This window comes from Schistocerca americana, chromosome 2 (assembly GCF_021461395.2).
Source record: "Schistocerca americana isolate TAMUIC-IGC-003095 chromosome 2, iqSchAmer2.1, whole genome shotgun sequence".
Classification (NCBI taxonomy): domain Eukaryota; kingdom Metazoa; phylum Arthropoda; class Insecta; order Orthoptera; family Acrididae; genus Schistocerca; species Schistocerca americana.
The window spans coordinates 308,219,349-308,238,338 of NC_060120.1; the positions used below are offsets into that span (position 1 = coordinate 308,219,349).

The window sequence follows — 18,990 nt, forward strand, 5'->3', positions numbered from 1 at the left end:
CGATTCCCAAACGGACGAACTACATATGTACAATATCAAGTTAGTACGGAACCCTCATTGCGCAAGGCCTACTCGCACTTGGCCAGTGTTTCCAAACGGTTGCCAATCTGGAGCTCTCAGTTCCGTCGCCTTCACTTCTGGGCAAGGCCTGCAAATAGCATAAATTTGAATGAAATCGGCGATAACGTGTCGGCGTTGTCTCCCTGTGAGATGAGCGGCCCTTCAGGCAACCGCAGAGCGTCCAGCAGAAGCACGTACGAGCAGCGGCACACGTACCCGTGTGGCGGTTCCGGAAGAGAGAAGCAAATTCCGCTGAACGTGAGCGGCACACGCCGAGTGGTGGGGAGGAGGCGTCCACGTGGTGGGGGGGCGTGGCGAGCCCCCGACAGCGTCAGCTGGGGCCGCGGGCTGCGCGCAGACAGTTCGCTGGGGACAGCCATGCAGGACGCCAAGGAAGCCGAGTTGCAGCGCGAGCGGCTCATGAAGCAGCCCGTCGCTCAGATGGAGCTGCATGAGCACAAGTACCCGATCGGCGGGAACCTCTTTGGGTGCAGTGAGTAGTCAGTCATTTAAGTAAATTATGTACAACATGCCTAACAGTACGGGGCGACAGTGTGGCTATGAGACTTTAAGACTTTGCCGCTTACATTTCTTGCAACTAAATTGTCGTCGACTGAAATTTTGTGGTTTACTATTTCTTCCGTGGTTACGTACGCTGTGGTCCAGAGAATAATTTTTTAGCTTCCAACGTTTTGCCACCTGCTACGGTTGACATTTTGATAGGCCGTTTCTGTTTCAGTTTCCAGTTTCCTGTCTCCTTTATTGCAGTTTAATTTTTGATTCGTTCTGAATACGAATTTATTGCGATGATAATTTTGCCTAACACATCATAGCTTTCAGATATGTCGTCTCTCAGAGCCCTACAAACTTCTCCCTTGTCTTGAAGAGGCACGCCATGAAACAGCGACTTGTGTTTTGTTCATGTTTATAGTGAGTCTTTGAACTTCGTGTATACGTCTTGATTTCTTCTTTCACCAGTTTCTTGAATCTCTCTCGTTGGTCCCAATATTTTCTCGTATAACCTCGCTATCAGTTGTCAACTTTTGCCCTTTCTCTATGTGTTAACACATTCGGCTCCAAACAAACATTCTGGTTTCTACTGCTATATGGGGCGGAATTTTGTCATGGCATGAACCATTCGTCACAAAAAAATTTTCCCAGTGGACGCAGGTGTAATTCAAGGGGTACTAAAATAGATCTATCGGTCAAGCTCTAACTTTAAGCTTAGTCAGTCCACAACGGTTTCCGAGTTACTGCAGCTATTAGTAAGTGTCGGAGCTGATAGTAAACCAGAATATCCTTGTTAATGTGCTTTATCGTCAATCTCTTTACATCTCATGTTCGGCGATACCAGTGCAGATCTAGTTCTGCAGTTCGTATGCGTAGAATCTCTATTACTGGTCGTGGGTAGTTTTTAGATTCTTCATAAACGGACAAACAAGTATTTAAAATATGCACAAGTAGTCCTTCTCATGGCTGTACGTTTTATCCTGTGCGTTTCTGCCTTTAGCTGGCACTCCAAAATAATAACGCACCAGTAAGATCGAGTAATATGCACGGCCAACTTGTCTTATAGGAGAGGTTATATGAATTTCAAGTAACTATAAACCGTGCCCGCCTGGTTAGCCGACCGGTCTAACGCACGGCTTTCCGGAGCGGGAAGGAGCGCCTGGTCCCCGGCACGAATCCGCCCAGCGGACTTGTGTCGAGGTCCAGTGAGCCGGCCACTCTGTGGATGGTTTTTAGGCGGTTTTCCATCTGCCTCGGCGAATGCGGGCTGGTTTCCCTTATTCCACCTCGGCTACACTATGTCGGCGATTGCTACGCAAACAAGTTCTCCACGTAAGGTTGCACCACCATTACTCTACCACGCAAACATAGGGGTTACACTCGTCTGGTGTCAGACGTTCCCTGGGGGAGTCCACCGGGGGCCGAACCGCACAGTAACCCTGGGCTCAGTGTGGGGCGGCGGAGGGGTGAAGTGGACTGCGGTAGTCGTCGTGGGGTTGTGGACCACTGCGGCTGCGGCGGGGACGGAGCCTCTCCGTCATTTCTAGGTCCCCGGTTAACACACAACATACAAGCATAAATGGTATCGTTAAGCATATAACGTGTGGTTTATGATGTTTTCCCTTGCACACTGCCAATTCTTCGCATTTGTACGTTTACCCTGCAAACGCCTTGTACGATTTTCCACATTTTCAGCAATTTGGAGAGTGTTTTAATATGTAGCCTCAAGACCAGCTTCTTTGACTGAGGAAGGTCATCAGATGTATCCATGTATGAAATTTTCAGTGCAGTTTTTTCTGTTTCTTCAGTTCAATTTCTTTCCTGTGAACTCCGCACGACTTCTTTCTAAGTGATCTTTTAATTTCCTAGGTTTAGCAATCCATGCTCTGAGCGTCCCACTGCACATGACACTTTGGGATTATTCATTAGTTTTTCAAAATTGAAGCAACAGGCAATTACAGGAATGTTTCATTTGTTAAATAAACGCTTTTATCCAGGTGGCAAGGAAATATTTTCTAATATTTTTACAGTCTTCAAGTAAACTGCAATGCGCCTTTTATTATTATACTAATCTGAACCTATAGTATCATGTCTCCAGTATATCTGTTCATGCCATTGTCGTACGTTAATAGTATTAATGACTCAGCAGACGCCATAAATTTGACTGATTCACCACGGAACAAATATGATGAACCAGCCACTCCAAAATATTATAAAATTTGCGTCCAATTAAATTGGGCTCAAGAATATGATGAAACTAGAGTTTGTTATTTTTTTCTTCCGTACGATTGCTTTTACTTTTATCGATATAAATACATTTGTGAATGTATCAAAGTACCTCGCATGATAAAAAAAGTCTCAGACGATTTGGCTGTAATTTTCAAATGTCGTCTCTATGAAATAATGTTTACATTGTGAATAAGGTCGTAATCTATGATTTTTTGTCATAATTACTACTCAGTGGCACCATAACAAAAAATGTTCAAATGTGTGTGAAATGTTATGGGACTTAATTGCTAAGGTCATCGGTCCATAAGCTTACATACAACTTAACCTAAATTATCCTAAGGACAAACACACACACCCATGCCCGACGGAGGACCCGAACCTCCGCCGGGACCAGCCGCAGTCAATGACTGCAGCGCCTTTGACCACTCGGCTAATTCCGCGCGGCAGTGGCACCATAGATACATACAACAAGTAAATTACACATTTACTATGCGCATCACAGGCACATACAATAAATAAATCACACACCTACTGTGCACAAATGTCTTGGCATCTGGACTCCCTTGTTCCGTATGACTTAGCTTGATGGTGTTTTATGGCCACCTACACCGAACCTTAGCGATGAGATGGTTTAGTATACGATAGCATTGTTGAACGCTGCGTTTTGTTATACCGTATTCGGGATGTTTGTGCTAGAATGAGCGATGCAGCGGGTCCTCGTCCATAGCAGGTAGGTCGTGCATGACGCAGGTTTCAGTCGCTCGCAGCCCGTATAGCTCGCTGATACGTGTGGGCCGCGGACTAGCCTGCTGCTTGGCTAACAAGGGGAGCGTAACTTCCCCTCACCGATTTGATTCGTATTGACAGGGTGTGTAGGGCACGATTAGGACTTCAGCATGTGTAAACAGGAGGACGCAACTCTCAACTGTTTTTGAGAAAATCGAGTTTGAAAACTATAGGCGTGCTTATGCTGTGTGTTTTGTAGGGGCGCTAGTATATCAGAGTCAGCAGCAGAGCGATTAAGCACTTACAAGGGAACCTCCCCATTGCACCCCCTTCAGATTTAGTTATAAGTTGGCGCAGTGGATAGGCCTTGAAAAACTGAACACAGATCAATCGAGAAAACAGGAAGAAGTTGTGTGGAACTATGAAAAAAATAAGCAAAATATACAAACTGAGTAGCCCATGTTCAACATAGGCAACATCAAGGACAGTATGAGCTCAGGAGCGCCGTGGTCCCGTGGTTAGCGTGAGCAGCTGCGGAACGAGAGGTCCTTGGTTCAAGCCTTCCCTCGAGTGAAAAGTATATTTTCGCAAAGTTATGATCTGTCCGTTCGTTCATTGTCGTCTCTGTTCACTGTAATAAGTTTAGTGTCTGTGTTTTGCGACCGCACCGCAAAACCGTGCGGTTAGTATACGAAAGGACGTGCCTCTCCAATGGGAACCGAAAACATTTGATCGCAAGTTCATAGGTCAACCGATTCCTCCACTGGAAAACACGTCCGATATATTCTATACGACACTGGTGACGGCACGTGCGTCACATGACAGGAATATGTTGTCGACCCACCTAACTTGTACACTTGGCGAATGAGTAAAAAGATTCTTCTTCGTAGCCCGATTTAGGTTTTCTTGTGGATGTGATAACCACTCCCAAAAAATTGATGAAAACATACGAGTTTGTCGCATAAACTGAAAATAAAAAATCAAACTTTTCACTCGAGGGAAGACTTGAACGAAGGACCTCTCGTTCCGCAGCTGCTCACGCTAACCACGGGACCACGGCGCTCCTGAGCTCATACTGTCCTTGATGTTGCCTATGTTGAACATGGACTACTCAATTTGTATATTTTGCTTATTTTTTTCATAGTTCCACACAACTTCTTCCTGTTTTCTCGATTGATCTGTGTTCAGTTTTTCAAGGCCTATCCATTGTGCCGACTTATAACTAAGTCTGAGGGGGGGGGGGGGGGGTGCGATGGGGAGGTTCCCTTGTTAGTGTTCTCCTGTAAGTTCTCTGTATTGAATCTAGCTGACGGTACTACTTCTTTTGGTGAGTTTCCAGCACCAATATTCGGTGATATGCTTCGATATTGCGTGCGACCGAGAACCGTTTACGATCGTAAAGCTAGTTTGTTTTGCAATAGACAAATGAAAAAATCCACGGACATGCAAAAATTCGGCGTTCATTACATTTGCTGTATGTCGCGATAGTTATTGTTTGCTATGTTTCTACGATGAGTATCATCCTGATTCGTGGGGTGCTGCGTAGGTTACACATTATACTTGTCAGAAATGTAGATTCGATAATATAAATAAAATGACTACACTGATTCGATTGAAATTTCTTGTGTAAACTTAAGTAAAAAAATTTTTTCACATTTTTTTTCATGTTAAACACTGAAGGAAATAGTAAGTGTATGATTAAATATTGGTACTTTGCACGGTCACAACTAATCTTTTGTCGAAATTACATGGTAACGAAAAAAAAAAAAAAAAACTGCGAGATTCGATCCAGAGACCTCGCATTTATGAAACTAAGCGCCTACTGAACATACAGCTTAAGCAAGCCCATGTTTTCAGACTCAATATTTTCAGAAACGGTTGAGAGGTGCGACTTCCTGTTAACATACATTAAAGTCCTGGTCGTGATCTTCATTAAATTGTCAATATGAATCAAATCGGTGAGGGCGATTTCGTAAGGTCCCCTTGTGAGTGCAGCCCGCCACTTCTACATTAGTGCTGCTGCTGCTGCTGCTACTACTACTACTACTACTGCAGATGACTGTCGATGGCGTTCATACTAAAAATTTATGCTTCCAAACGCATTACTAGTCCTCCTCGTCCTATCATTTGCTTATCGTTAAGTTTTCTGATACAACTGTCGTATTCCCTAGCGTGCTGGCAACCCGCCGCGCTGTTACAGCCGGCAAGTCGGGCAGCCTGCAGCCCTTTGCGCTCTGCTCGCGGTATTCACAGCCGCAGACCGTTCGCTGGGCTACGTACGGCGCACCGTAGCGTCTGTCTATTAAATCCAAAACATGACGGGAGGAAAATCTGGCTCTGGGGTCGTGTACTGCGCGATCCTTAGAGTACCTCAGTGGGCTCTTGCCTCCAGATTTTCGGATTTCATGCAACAAAAGTGCAATGCTTTTAATTCTGTCAGTGTATATTTAATATATGGAGTTCGGAAATTAAGACGCATGATTAGAAGAATCTATGCAGACCAAAGATATATTCTATAACTGTTACTGCTGTCACATTCTTATCTGCAATTATAAAAAATGGTTCAAATGGCTCTGAGCACTATGGGACTTAACATCTGAGGTCATCAGTTCCCTAGAACTTAGAACTACTTAAACCTAACTAACCTAAGGACATCACACACATCCACGCCCGAGGCAGGATTCGAACCTGCGACCGTAGCGGTCGCGCGGTTCCAGACTGAAGCGCCTAGAACCGCTCGGCCACACCGGCCGGCTATAAAAAAAATCAAGTGCTAGTAGGACCAGCGTGCCGAGCGTCCCGTATAAAATTAATTACATATATAGATAGTTCATCCATCCCGGGAAGAGAGAATTTCGATGATTTTTCCTTGTTATCGATATCGACACCGGCATGATACTGGTTCCGGGAATTCCAAGACTCAGGAATGTTTTAATTCTAAGTTTAAATGTTTATTTGCGTAATTTCGCATTTGCTATTGTAATTTTTTACATATTTTCTTAATTTTTGAGTTATATTAACACGCTATGTTAACTGGCAATTACATTTATGTCACATGTTTTGGTAAGACCTATAGGGTACTTCCCGTCGATCTAGAATCATGAAATTTGGCAGGAAGCAAGGTTTCTCAGTACAGGTAAAAGAAAAGAATAAGAAAACTGTTAATTAAATCACGAATGGATTGTAGATGCTAGTGTCTGATATGTCTACCTGTTCCTGGTAAAAAGTGATCTTAATAGACGGATTGACAGACACACGGGAAACAAGTGACAAAAAATATTTTTTCGTGTGAGATGACTACAAATTAACCATTTTCGGATTTGTCCCTTTACTTTTACGGTGTAATCTTGCTTCTTGACAAATTTCATGATTCTAGGTCGACGGGAAGTGGCTTCCGGGTTGTGATGAGTGAGTTTGCGAGTATCAAAATGACTTACAAGCTTATTTTTTTACGCCATGAAGGGACTGTAGAGCACAAATTTTGACTTGGTGTGTCTAGCTGTCCCTCAGAAAAATAGGTCTTAACAGTCGGACAGACAGATATTCGTGACCCCATAAGGGTTCTGTTTTTACCAACTGAGGTACGGAACTTTAAAACTATCCGTTTGGATTCTGTAACTAATCTGGAGGTATGTGGTTCGAAGAAAGAAAGATTAAAAGTCCCGTCGGCAGCATGGTCATTAGAGACGGAGTACAAGCTCGCTTTGCGAAAGGATGGGGAGGGAAATCGGCCAAGCCCCTTTCAAGAGAGCCATCAGGGTATTCGCCTAAAGCGATTTAGGGGAATCATTGAGGGCCTAAATTGGGATGTCCAGACGGGGATTTGATCCGTCGTCCTTCCGAATGTGAGTAGAGAGGGCTGATCACTGCGCCACACCGCGCTGTACGTGGCTCAACAGCCTTTTGCAAGTCTTTCAATTGGGCTCCACTTCGGCGGTTACCCCCAGTAATCCCACCGGAGGGAGATATAGCTCTAACCAACACTGCGGCTATGAAATCTTCACGTAAAATATTACTATTTATTTGGCTGTCAAAGAGGATGGCCACAAAGGTTAGTCACGGGGTCTGAGGCGTCTTGTCACGGTCCGCGCGGCTACCCCCGTCGGAGGTTCGAGTCCTCCCTCGAGCATGGGTGTGTGTGTTGGCGATAGCGTAGGTTAGTTTAAGTTAGATTAAGTAGTGTGTAAGCTTACGGACCGATGACCTATTCAGTTTGGCCCCATAAAGTCTTACCACAAATTTACAAATTCAAAGGGGATGGCTTGGTGTTTAGTTCTTTGCCACTGTGAAGTGACAGTTTTTGCATTAAACCATGGTTTATTAAAGCGTTTGTAACCAACTGAGCAAAGCAAAAAGACATACTTCACATTATTCCAACATCATCTGTGCACGGCAGCACTGCTCCAAAGGGAAAGACTCCAAGCACCGTGTGCCACCGCCCTCCCAAACTTGCGCTGCTTTCGAGATAGTCCCCTCCAAAAATACAACTTTTTTACTAAATCCACAGATTCAGATATTCTAAAAACGAATTACTACGGTTTTAAATGTTAATTGTAGTTGTTCTTAATAAAATATAATTATTCTATTTAAGCTCTATGTAAAAAATTCTCCACGGTGCGTGGCACGTAGATACAAATATACTCACAATGTCTAAAGCCAGGTCCACACATTACGGCCAAAGTTGGCGTCAGAAGTTGGTCCAACGAGTAGATCGATGAAGTACCATTGAAACCAACATTGGCCGCCATGTTTGTACGCTCTGTCGCTTGTTGGTAATGAGACCAAACATCAAAGGGCACTGCGACCAATACTGATACTTCAGTCACTCATTGGCGCCAACGCTATTTTTGGTTGTCGTCTCGAAACCAAAGTTAGTTTCGTTTGTCGCATGTACTTCCAGGTTATATTTTTGAAATCACAATGTCGCAGGAACAGTGAAGTAACATGCAGCTTCTTACCAGCAAGAAGTACATTTGTGGAACCCTCCCCCCTTTTTATTCCACGGGGAATCACAAAAATCGCGATGCCACTTCGAATGCCCGGCAGTGCATCCAGCAAAAGTTCAGTGTGGATTGCTCCATAGCACAATTATAAAAAAAGTCTTTATGTCAACTTATCACCTTTTATTTTATAAACCATCTTATTCCTTAATTTGACCATGCCCTCCTCCTTTCTTTTTCCATTTTCACTTCCCCCTCTTCCTTTTCCACCCGCCATTACCCCTCTACATCTTTCACCCTGTCTCATCTAAGACATAAGAGCAAAGCCTACAAAATCAGAGCGGAAACAAAGGAGGAACTTTCAGCCCGTATTTTACAAGCGTGTGTTCAAGTAAAGGACCGTATGAATGAGCTCACGTCAGTAACAAAGCAGTGTCTACAAGAGTTGTAAAATGCATTGCAGTTGATGGTGGACTTATTGAACGTTTTTTGTGAGGAAATGTACACAACTAAACAAAACATTAGATCATAATGCTTCATTTATTGTCACCTGTATTTATCTTGTTCTCCACTGTTTTCACCAGTTTTCCCAGAAACTTCTAAGAATAGAACATATGGTCATATGACGTTTTTTGTTCAGAATCAGTAATACATTCAACCATCAAAGCATGTATTTTTCTTGACAAATCTTCCATTTCCTGTTGTCTGACAGGGGTTCGATCCCAAGACCTTGCGATTTCCCCTAGATCCAACGCTAGGTGGAGGTTTATGAAAGGGATGAACTGGCATACAATGCAATCTCGAAAATTCAATCAAATGTCTTCCATTCTCTTCTGCACAATTAATCGATATAACAGTAAACTACCCTTCTAGCCACAGTTTCGCCTGCATATGTGCTCAACACATGTATTGGATAACCCCCTTCTCCCCCTGTCTGCATCCCCCTGTTCCTCCCTCTGTCTATGCACCTCATCTTCCCACCCCTATCTGTCTACCTCCTCCTCCCCACTCTCTCTGTCTCTTCATGTCCTTCTGCCCTCACTTTGTCTATTTCCTCCACCCCCTTCTCTCTGACCATATCTTACTCCCCCTTCCTTTGACCATGCCCTCCTCCTTTCTTTTTCCATTTCCACTTCCCCCTCTTCCTTTTCCACCTGCCATTACCCCTCTACATCATCCACCCTGTCTCATACATCTCCCACTCCTCCCTTACCTCTGCCCATTTTCTCCTCTCCTTCACTCTACCTATCCCTCCTCTATCCATCTCAGCTTCTCCCCAGCCATACTCATCAGGATGTATAGCCCTGAAATACGGTTCAACAAAGCAAGCTGACGCTATTCCCACACCGCACCTACCATGCTGGTCAGGCTACGCATTGGAGGCTTCAAAAACATTTATTTGCACGTGACATACAGGCCTCCATGCAAATCAGCCCGATACTACTCCAACAAAACACGCCTGTCATGCAGGGTAGCCTAAATGTTGGTGTATAGAAAACTGTGTCTTGCCTCTGACGTACAGGCTGTCCTGTAACCAGGCTGATTTGCAGGCTGGTACTGTTCCCACACAATATACCTGTCATGCAGGGCAGCATATATGGTAGAGGCTGGAAAAACATGTTTTTGCCCATATTTCTGCTCCTACTGGTGCTAGGAGGTTTAAACTCCTCAGTGCTGATACTTGTAAGGCCTGCTGTTTCTGTGCCAAATTTGGCTGAAATCGACGCTGGGGTGTGGGAGGAGATCCTGGACACACACACATACACTCTGCTTAACAGCTATGACAGATTAAGATACAGGGCTGTGCCGAGGAAGACAGAAAATAACACAGCAGATGCAACAGTCTGGCCTGCAAGGCTGCAGAAGCGATGGGCTGCTGAGACACACCAACCTATGCAAGTTGCGCTCAGCTCCACAGCAGAGCTGACTGTGGGTTCTAGCTCGTGGGCCACAATGCAAGGCACAGGCTGAAACCACGACTAAGCCTAAATCAAGGGCGCCATGTGCAACCTCTGCTGTGTTTCACATGAAGTCATTCTTCTCATTTGCAGTCTGGGACAATGCCCTCGGCCATACATCATATATGTATAAATGTAGAAAAGAATTCTTATCACCCATAAAAAGGGTAGACACCGCCTCCAAAACCCTCTTCCAGTGCTCCACTTCTCTCCCTGTCTCAGTCTGCATGGGTAATTTATAACTATTTTTATGTAACTTGGTAGCTAGTCTCCCTTATCTACTTGAAAGCGGAAGACTGCAGGCTGCCAATTGTCTGTGTCCGGCCATTTCCAGCCTTAGAAATCGAGTAATAGCAATACTACTTACAGCACTGATATAACTATTAATGCAGTAACTGCGTACTTGTGCTTCGGGCCTCTTTGCTTGTTTCGAAATGAATACTGAAGCCGTTTTTCCTCCAGTGTGGAGGCTGCAAAAAATTACCGGTGAAGCATTTCCATGAGTTATTTAAGCATCTTTTACTTCTACTTTCAATTTATGCTACGAAGCGCAAAGCACGCATGTATGGCTGACTAGGCGCCGTGTGAAGCTTACTTCCTCCCGACTCCTATCCTTAATTCTATGAAGAAAACGTTTGTAACAACTCAATATTCATGTCCCTTGTTGAACGCAAGACAATGCTATGAAGTAATTAGTTTCTTGTCCAGTACTTGCCATTCAAATAGAAAAATATTTTACCCACCTGCTTCTCTTTCTTGTCAAACACCTCCCCCTTTAGGAAAATAATCTTCTAAAACTGACCACGTGTACTACCCCGCTACACAGACGAACGTATAAGTTCAGTACCACATTGAAGAGAATCACAATATGTAATGATGGAAACTGATTACTAGAAAGTGTGTCCTCAGCCATTCGTTGTGAAATCTCAAAACTGTTTCGTCATTCGCCTCTCGCCGCCCCCTACTCCCTCTCACAGCTGAGACCGTGAGTACACACTTGGTTGATTATGTAACGAAATCGCTACTACGGATGCACTTCACATGGATGTGGGCGAAGGAATAACTTTTTTCTTCTTTGCGTAACAGAATAATAATTATAAAAAATATATATTTTTACTGGAAAATGGTCTCTGACCGAAATCGGTCGTACAATTAAAAAAAATATTATACAGCAGCTTCAAATGCTACAATATGTGACTTCTAAGATTTGCTATAGCCGTGGAACACAACCAACAAAAATTCTTTTAAAACTAACAACTAACTGAAGAAATAATGATGGATGAGCACAGCGAAAATACAGTAGACATAGGTCGAGGCAACGAAAGCTCCGAAACAAGCATGTGAACTGTGTGCAGGGTTATTTATGGCAACGTGCGAATTTCAAATTACGTCATTAATATATTGGTTATATCAGCTTCTGCCAATCTGCTTCAAGGGCTAGTGCTAATTTTTTTGAAATTTACAGTCGTAGGTTACTAATCAAATAACATGAGTGTAACGAACGACTGAGAATTGCGATGACAGTAATCAAAGTTATTTTTATTTTTGGTGGCTATTAATAATCTGCAGACATATCAGACCACGTATGCCCCTATATGTGCCGTATTGAGCTTTAAAATCAATACCAAAGTCACTTGACTGTTGCAGTAAAGGCCGTGTCAATGTCATTACTCGTTATTTGAAATGGAGCTAACTGTCGCGATTTTTCTCGTATATAGTTGAAATAAAGTATAGATATTAAGAACTGAGCGGTGTTCTGTATTAGTATTACATATGTAAAATCGCAGTTAATATAATTTCTTCGGAATTCCAATAGTAATGCAGTGATTATCGTTGCAAGATTCGGTCAGGTGAAATTTTATTTCATATTTTTGTTCGGTTACATGCAATAAAATTGTGAAAAATTGCATGTCGCTTTATAACGTTTTCTTATTTGTGTAACTTTTTCTTATCAGGTAGTTTGAAATTGGTAGAAATCGCTGATTGTCGGGAGGAGTGTTTTGTAAGCAGGTTAGTTGACAGAGAGGACATTGCCATAGGTTGACGTCAAGGGGCGTGGCAGTCCGGCATCTTGGTGTATTTAAGATGTTTTTTTCTCTATTAAAGCCCTGTGTGAAACTTTCCGTTTTAGTTACAAGTTACTGAACTGGCAGTTAATTCCGAACATATATTTTAATATGACGCACTTTCGCGGAGGAATACTCAACATCGGACGTAATTTGTTGACGCGACATATCTTGTGAAGCATGACTTACAGCGATGTAAAATAAACGATCGCTGTACTACTCTTTACGTAAAATCGAATTATCAGTTGTAGTAGTATACGCGAGTAATAGAATCTGATCGACACTAAAAGATGAACAATTTGTAGAATGTCGATTCTGTAACGGCCATTTTTAGTAGGAGGAACACGGCAATGTTGTATGAACATTGTGGCTTAGTTAAGCGTTCGTACTAAAATTAATTTTAACGCACAGTTAAATATTACATAAAACCTCTGTTTCTTTCCTTTGCACAATGTTTCTTTTTCTAAGAACGTTCAGAACGTGCTAGGCTTTACTAACTTTGATTTGTAATTTTGCATAGTCAGGAATAAATCCCAGTCAAGATTTAACTTTTGAGCTATTGCATCAGTAAAAAGAACGTTAAAGAACTGACGCAGTATACGCTTGAATTAAATTTTATTTACAACATTAGAAACCTCCAGTACCTTAATTTTTCACAGTAAATATTTCACTTTCACATACAACAATTTTTGACTTCATTCCGGACCATATTCATCATAAATTATACGAGTATTCAGTTTGTAGGATATCTCTACAGGTTTCGACATAACGTAATGAGATACTGCCCTCAATGCGTTATTAGAACATTAGAAACCTCCAGTACCTTAATTTTTCACAGTAAATATTTCACTTTCACATACAACAATTTTTGACTTCATTCCGGACCATATTCATCATAAATTATACGAGTATTCAGTTTGTAGGATATCTCTACAGGTTTCGACATAACGTAATGAGATACTGCCCTCAATGCGTTATTTTTTAATTTTTTTTAAAATGGAAGTTACCCTGGACATATATTAAACAATGTACGCTTTCTTAAATATGGGTTTACTTTTTCTCAGAGAAATGTATTTAGTGAATTTGCACCTCTGCTTCTTTCTGTGGACAAAGCAACTGAAAATTTTCGCTGCATTACTCGTTATAGACTGAGAATTTCGTTTTACAATGGCTTTTATCAGATTTTCCAAGTGATGGTCAAGTGGCAACTGATCTCTCAGTTCAGAATTAATGACTTGTCTAGAGACTTAATTATATTTTCAACAACTCAAAAAAAAGGCTCTAAGCACTATGGGACTTAACATCTGAGGTCATCAGTCCCCTAGACTTAGAACTACTTAAACCTAACTAACCTACGGACATCACACACATCCATGCCCGAAGCAGGATTCGAACCTGCGACCGTATCAGGCGCGCGGTTCCGTACTAAAGCGCCCAGAACCGCTCGCCCACAGCGGACGGCCTTTCAACAACTATGAACCATTTTGTGCGAGGGGGGGGGGGGGGGGGAAGAGGGGCGAAAAGGAGGGAGGTTAGGATCAGTACAGTCGGAGCACAAGCTCGCATTCGGGAAGGATATCAACTGCGTTCTTGCAAATTGACTACCTCTGTGTTGGACTTGAGCGATTTAAGGAAATCACGGAAAACCTGAATCTAGATGGCTAGAATGGACATACATATTTAGCACCCTTATTGCTGCGATGGGAGACTTGATTTGCACATGTGGAAACATCGATGACATCGTCTGTTGTCAGGGCCGTTGCTCGGCGGCAGAAAAATGACGCCCCATCTTTTTTACGATCATCGATCTCTCCGTTATCTTCCCCCCTCCACCACGACCTACATCCAATGGCACAAGAATGCAAATCTCCTATTATACTTTTAATCACTAAACTAAGGTGACCATGCATCCTCATTTTCTGGGGACAGTCCTCAAGTTTCAGTCAAGTACGAATCTTGGAAAGGGGCCGGGAATGGCTACTACCATCCCGGGCAGCCAAAGGCGACAATTTTTAGAAATTTCTGTATGGTTTTGTTACATTTTACCGTATTTTAAAATTCTAATTGTTCAATGAAGGAAAGTATGCAATAAGGGCACGGGGCATACGCACCAAAGAATTCGTTCATGGTCTGATATTATTAATTTAACACATGTAATAGTTCAGTTTAAACTGTAACGTAAATTGTAATTTGATGTTTAAATAATAAAATATACAGAACTCGTTTCTACGATGTTATCGCATCGTGTAAATGTTATTGATACTTGGCTAATCAGTCAACAACTTCGTCAAATTTCTGGACATAGATACCACAGTATGCACTAATGTGTAAATTAAAGTGAGACAATGGCTTCCAAGCACAAGGCACACTATTTCTACAATTACGTCCTGTCGATAAACAAGTCATGACACTCTCTTCCTGATATTATTTGCGTATACCTCAAATTTTAAGAAAACGACAGCTAATTTGCTTGAGTAAAGACAACGTAGCCCTTTTCTTGTGCTGCGAGTCTCAGACACTCGGAGACAGACTTAACTGTGAGAACAGAAAGAAAGCCGGTAATCTGCGTGTCGACTATTGGCGCACACAGAGAACACTGGTTATCCTGCTGGTGGAGGTGCAGCTGTGCCATGCCTGGTAGAGCATCATGGGTGCGCCGTTAGCTCTTTAGCCTTTCCCACACTATTTTGGAGAAACAATTCGTAAAAAGCACAGTTCAGTACACCTTCTTCCGGTTTTCATGCTTGATTTATGTTCAGTTTTTGACGGGTTGTCCACTGGGCTATCTTACCACTAAATCTGAGAGGAGTGCGATGGGAGTTTGCCGTGTTAGGTGATTTCGAGAAAACTGCCAGAGGTTTTACGCGCCAGTGATGTGCCGGAACGTTGCGACCCGGAACACGAACACGGCGGTCGTGTGGTTAGGGTTCAAGCTCCGTAATCGGTGGATCGCTGGATCAATTCCCGTTCATGTTTTTTTTATTTAAATTTTTTCAATACTAATCATATTATTTCGTACATATTACATTTGAAAGATAATATGATGAAGAGACACTTGTATTTGCACGAACTTTTGTTGAATTTCCAGTGTTACTTCGCTGTTTACTACTTTTTTTTTTTATTATAACAAATATTTTCAGACTTTTACGAGGGTGATTCGAAAAGTTCTCGGAATCACCACGAGAGGTCAGCGCTAGCGCAACGAGTTGTTCACGTGATATTCATTGAACTGTTGCTTGTAAACATGTGACACGTCAGTGCTCTTGGAACAGAGCTGTAGCTGTTATGTGGCTCTGCTGTTGTTCCCGTGTAGTGATTTGCGCAGATGGAAAAAATCGAGACTCGAGCAGTGATTTAGTACTTCGCAAAGAAAGGTATGAAAGCAAAGGACACTCATGCTGATTTCCAGAATACACTGGGGGACTCTGCTCCTTCATATTCACCTGTGCCAAGTGGACAAATGAATTTAAATTTGGTCGGGAGAGCTTAGATGACGATCCACTCAGTGGTCCGCCAAGATGTGTCACTACTCCAGAAATCATTGCAAAAGTGCACAAAATGGTCATGGAAGATCGCCGATTGTAAGTGCGTGAAATTGCTCACGCTTTCCAGATGTCATCTGAAAGTGGATATCACATTTTAACCGAAGAATTAGAAATGAAAAAAAATTATCTGCAAGATGGGTGCCGCGAATCTTGACGCTGGATCAAAAACGCTTGAGAATGGACTATCTGAACAATGTTTGGCCCGTTTTAGGTGAAACGAACAAGATTTTTTGCGCCGGTTTGTGACCACAGATGAAACTCTGGCGCACTAATATACCCCAGAGACAAAACAACAGTCAAAGCAGTGGAAACACGCTGATTCTCCACCACCAAAGAAAGCAAAGACAATTCCTTCGTCGGGAAAGGTCATGGCATCAGTGTTATGGGATGCGAAGGGGATTCTGTTTGTAGATTATCTCCCCACTGGGCGAACAATTACTGGACAATACTATGCTAACCTCCTGGAGTCATTGCAACAAAGGATACGCGAAAAAAGGCCAGGTTTAGCGAGGAAGAAAGTCATCTTCCATCAAGACATCATCTTCCATCAAGACAATGCGTGCCCGCACCCATGTGCCGTCGCCATAGCAAAATTACACGAACTAAGGTATGAATTGTTGCCACACCCGCCTTATTCATATGGTATGGCTCCGTCAGACTTCCATCTCTTCCCAGAACTGAAATTTTTCTTGGTGGACGAATATTCACTTCAAACGAAGAATCGATAGCCAGAATTAACAACTATTTTGCAGGTCTGGAGGAAACTCATTTTCGAGATGGGATCAAGGCACTGGAACATCGTTCGACCAAGTGCATTAATCTACAAGGATTGAAAAATAAAAAAGTCCTTTTTTTCTATTCCGTTCCGAGAACTTTTCAAACCATTCTCGTATTTCTGTAGACATTAGAAACTTTATCAAGCGGCTTCATACTTGTTCATATTTGATTGACAACGAACGAGATTTTTTTCTCGTAAAGATGCTATTAAAATACATTCAACTGTAAATCGCCAATTTTTGGCACCGATATTTAAGAAAATGTTACGTTACGCATGGTTTGCATCCAAATTGTCGAAAGAAAGATAAATTTTTCGAAGTGTCAGATGGTTCAGATGGCTCTGCGCACTATGGGACTTAACTTCTGAGGTCATCAGTCCCCTAGAACTTAGAACTACTTAAGCCTAACTAACCAAAGGACATCACACACATCCATACCCGAGGCAGGATTCGAACCTGCGACCGCAGCGGTCGCGCGGTTCCAGACTGTAGCGCCTAGAACCGCTCGGCAACTCCGGCCGCCTTTCGAAGTGTCAACGAGCTTTGTTTTTCCTAAGAAACTCTGAAGATTACTTATACATGTGGGATTATTGCATTCATTCGATGTAGTAGATGCCGTCTTAATTTTTGTTTTCCGTGTCTGTGTGAAAAATATCATCCTGCAACTTGTAATGTAGAAAGCAAATCCGACGGTTAATGTATATTTCCCACATCTCATATTGTAATTCACGGTATTACTGAATAGTTATTTACACCATTGTTTGTCGATGATTTGACTTCGGCTTTCCTAGCCTGTCCCTCGTCCCTGAAAATGTCAGCAGATCGAAGCGTTCAGGTGCTAAAGCAGTTCTCGGTGCCTCACTCAGTTGCAGGTATAACGGATTTCGGAAATCTCGACATACATTTTCAGGCAAAGTTCATGCGTTTTGTCGTTTACTTGTTAATAATTATAATAATTTTTGTTGTGATGATAAAAATTAACAAACAACCACATAACTTTGGAAGTTCAACAAACGTTCCCACGAAAACACGTGTCTTTTCAGATATTACCTTTCAAATGCAATATGTATGAAACAACATGACTAGTGTTGAAAAAATTTAAAAAAAAGAACACGAGTGGTACCCGATCCAGCCATCCACTGCTTACTGAGCTTGAACGCGTGAAACTTCTCTTGCGACTTTCCCGAAATCCTCTGCGTAGTATGTCTTACTACTTGCACCTTATGTTGTCCTAATGCAATACTAAAATTGTGCAGAGTTTTCAGCATATGCGTGACCTTCCCCTGGTTAGTTTAATAAACAACTCCTCAGAAGAAAAAGTTGTGAACTATTGAATTAAGTGGTTTGACACTCAGAGTAAACCTACTCTTTTGGGAACTTATTGGCCTTTCCTCTGTTTCTTTATTGTACACGCAGATTTTTTTACAATGATTTCTGCAAAATACGTCTCTATTTCCGTACTTGCAACATTACAACACATGCTCACGAATGCAGCATTTGTTCAGCAGGCTGCGTTCAAGATTTTAAGGCTGAAACTGGAATGCTTTTGGTATACAATGGAGCTGAGTAGTTCATATGACCATCGGTAGTATATAAAGCGTTATGGGAGTTCTAGGGATTACGCAATACGAACAGTTTGAATACAGACTTCAGTCAGGGACTAACTTCAACGTGAGAGAAAAATCAGTTCACCCTAAGGTTCGAGATGTTAAGCTATTCCTAAAGAGACAATCTTCCTAAAGATATATTTCTCAATATAGCAAAGCCTGGTGCAGAGCTACATCTCCGATAAGTAACTTCAGACTTTTTAACATTTTTCGAGAGCAGAGAAGCTGCTCGGATGTAAGGAGCAATACTTGCTAAATGAGCATTACGTAATGGCCATGACGTGACGATTTGGAAAGTCGTAAATTCACAGTTGTAGAATACAAAAGTCATTTAAAGGTAGTCAAGTGTTTTACATTTTTGAAAATCACTGATGGTATCAAGTCGAACGCATAAATCTGCTGCAGTTTCTCTGCAGACACGGTTCAATCACGAGAAGAGCTGAAGTGTACAACGAATGAAATATACGGTGTTAGGTGTGAAGAAACCATTGTGCACATAAAGCATTGAAGGATGAAAACCTGTATACCTTATACTACGTACTTAACATCGGTGTTACACCGTACTTCAACATT

General features: G+C 42.3%; 1 protein-coding gene across 2 annotated transcripts in view; it reads left to right on the plus strand.

The window, feature by feature from the left end:
• The first annotated feature begins 431 nt into the window (after positions 1–431).
• The window catches only part of LOC124594694 (sialin), a 302,311-nt gene continuing 283,752 nt past the window's right edge, over positions 432–18,990 (plus strand). For both annotated transcript variants that reach the window (XM_047133061.1, XM_047133060.1), the window contains exon 1: positions 432–553. In XM_047133061.1, the coding sequence (XP_046989017.1) occupies positions 439–553 (115 nt within the window). In that variant the 5' untranslated portion in view covers positions 432–438. The remainder of the gene's footprint in view (positions 554–18,990) is intronic.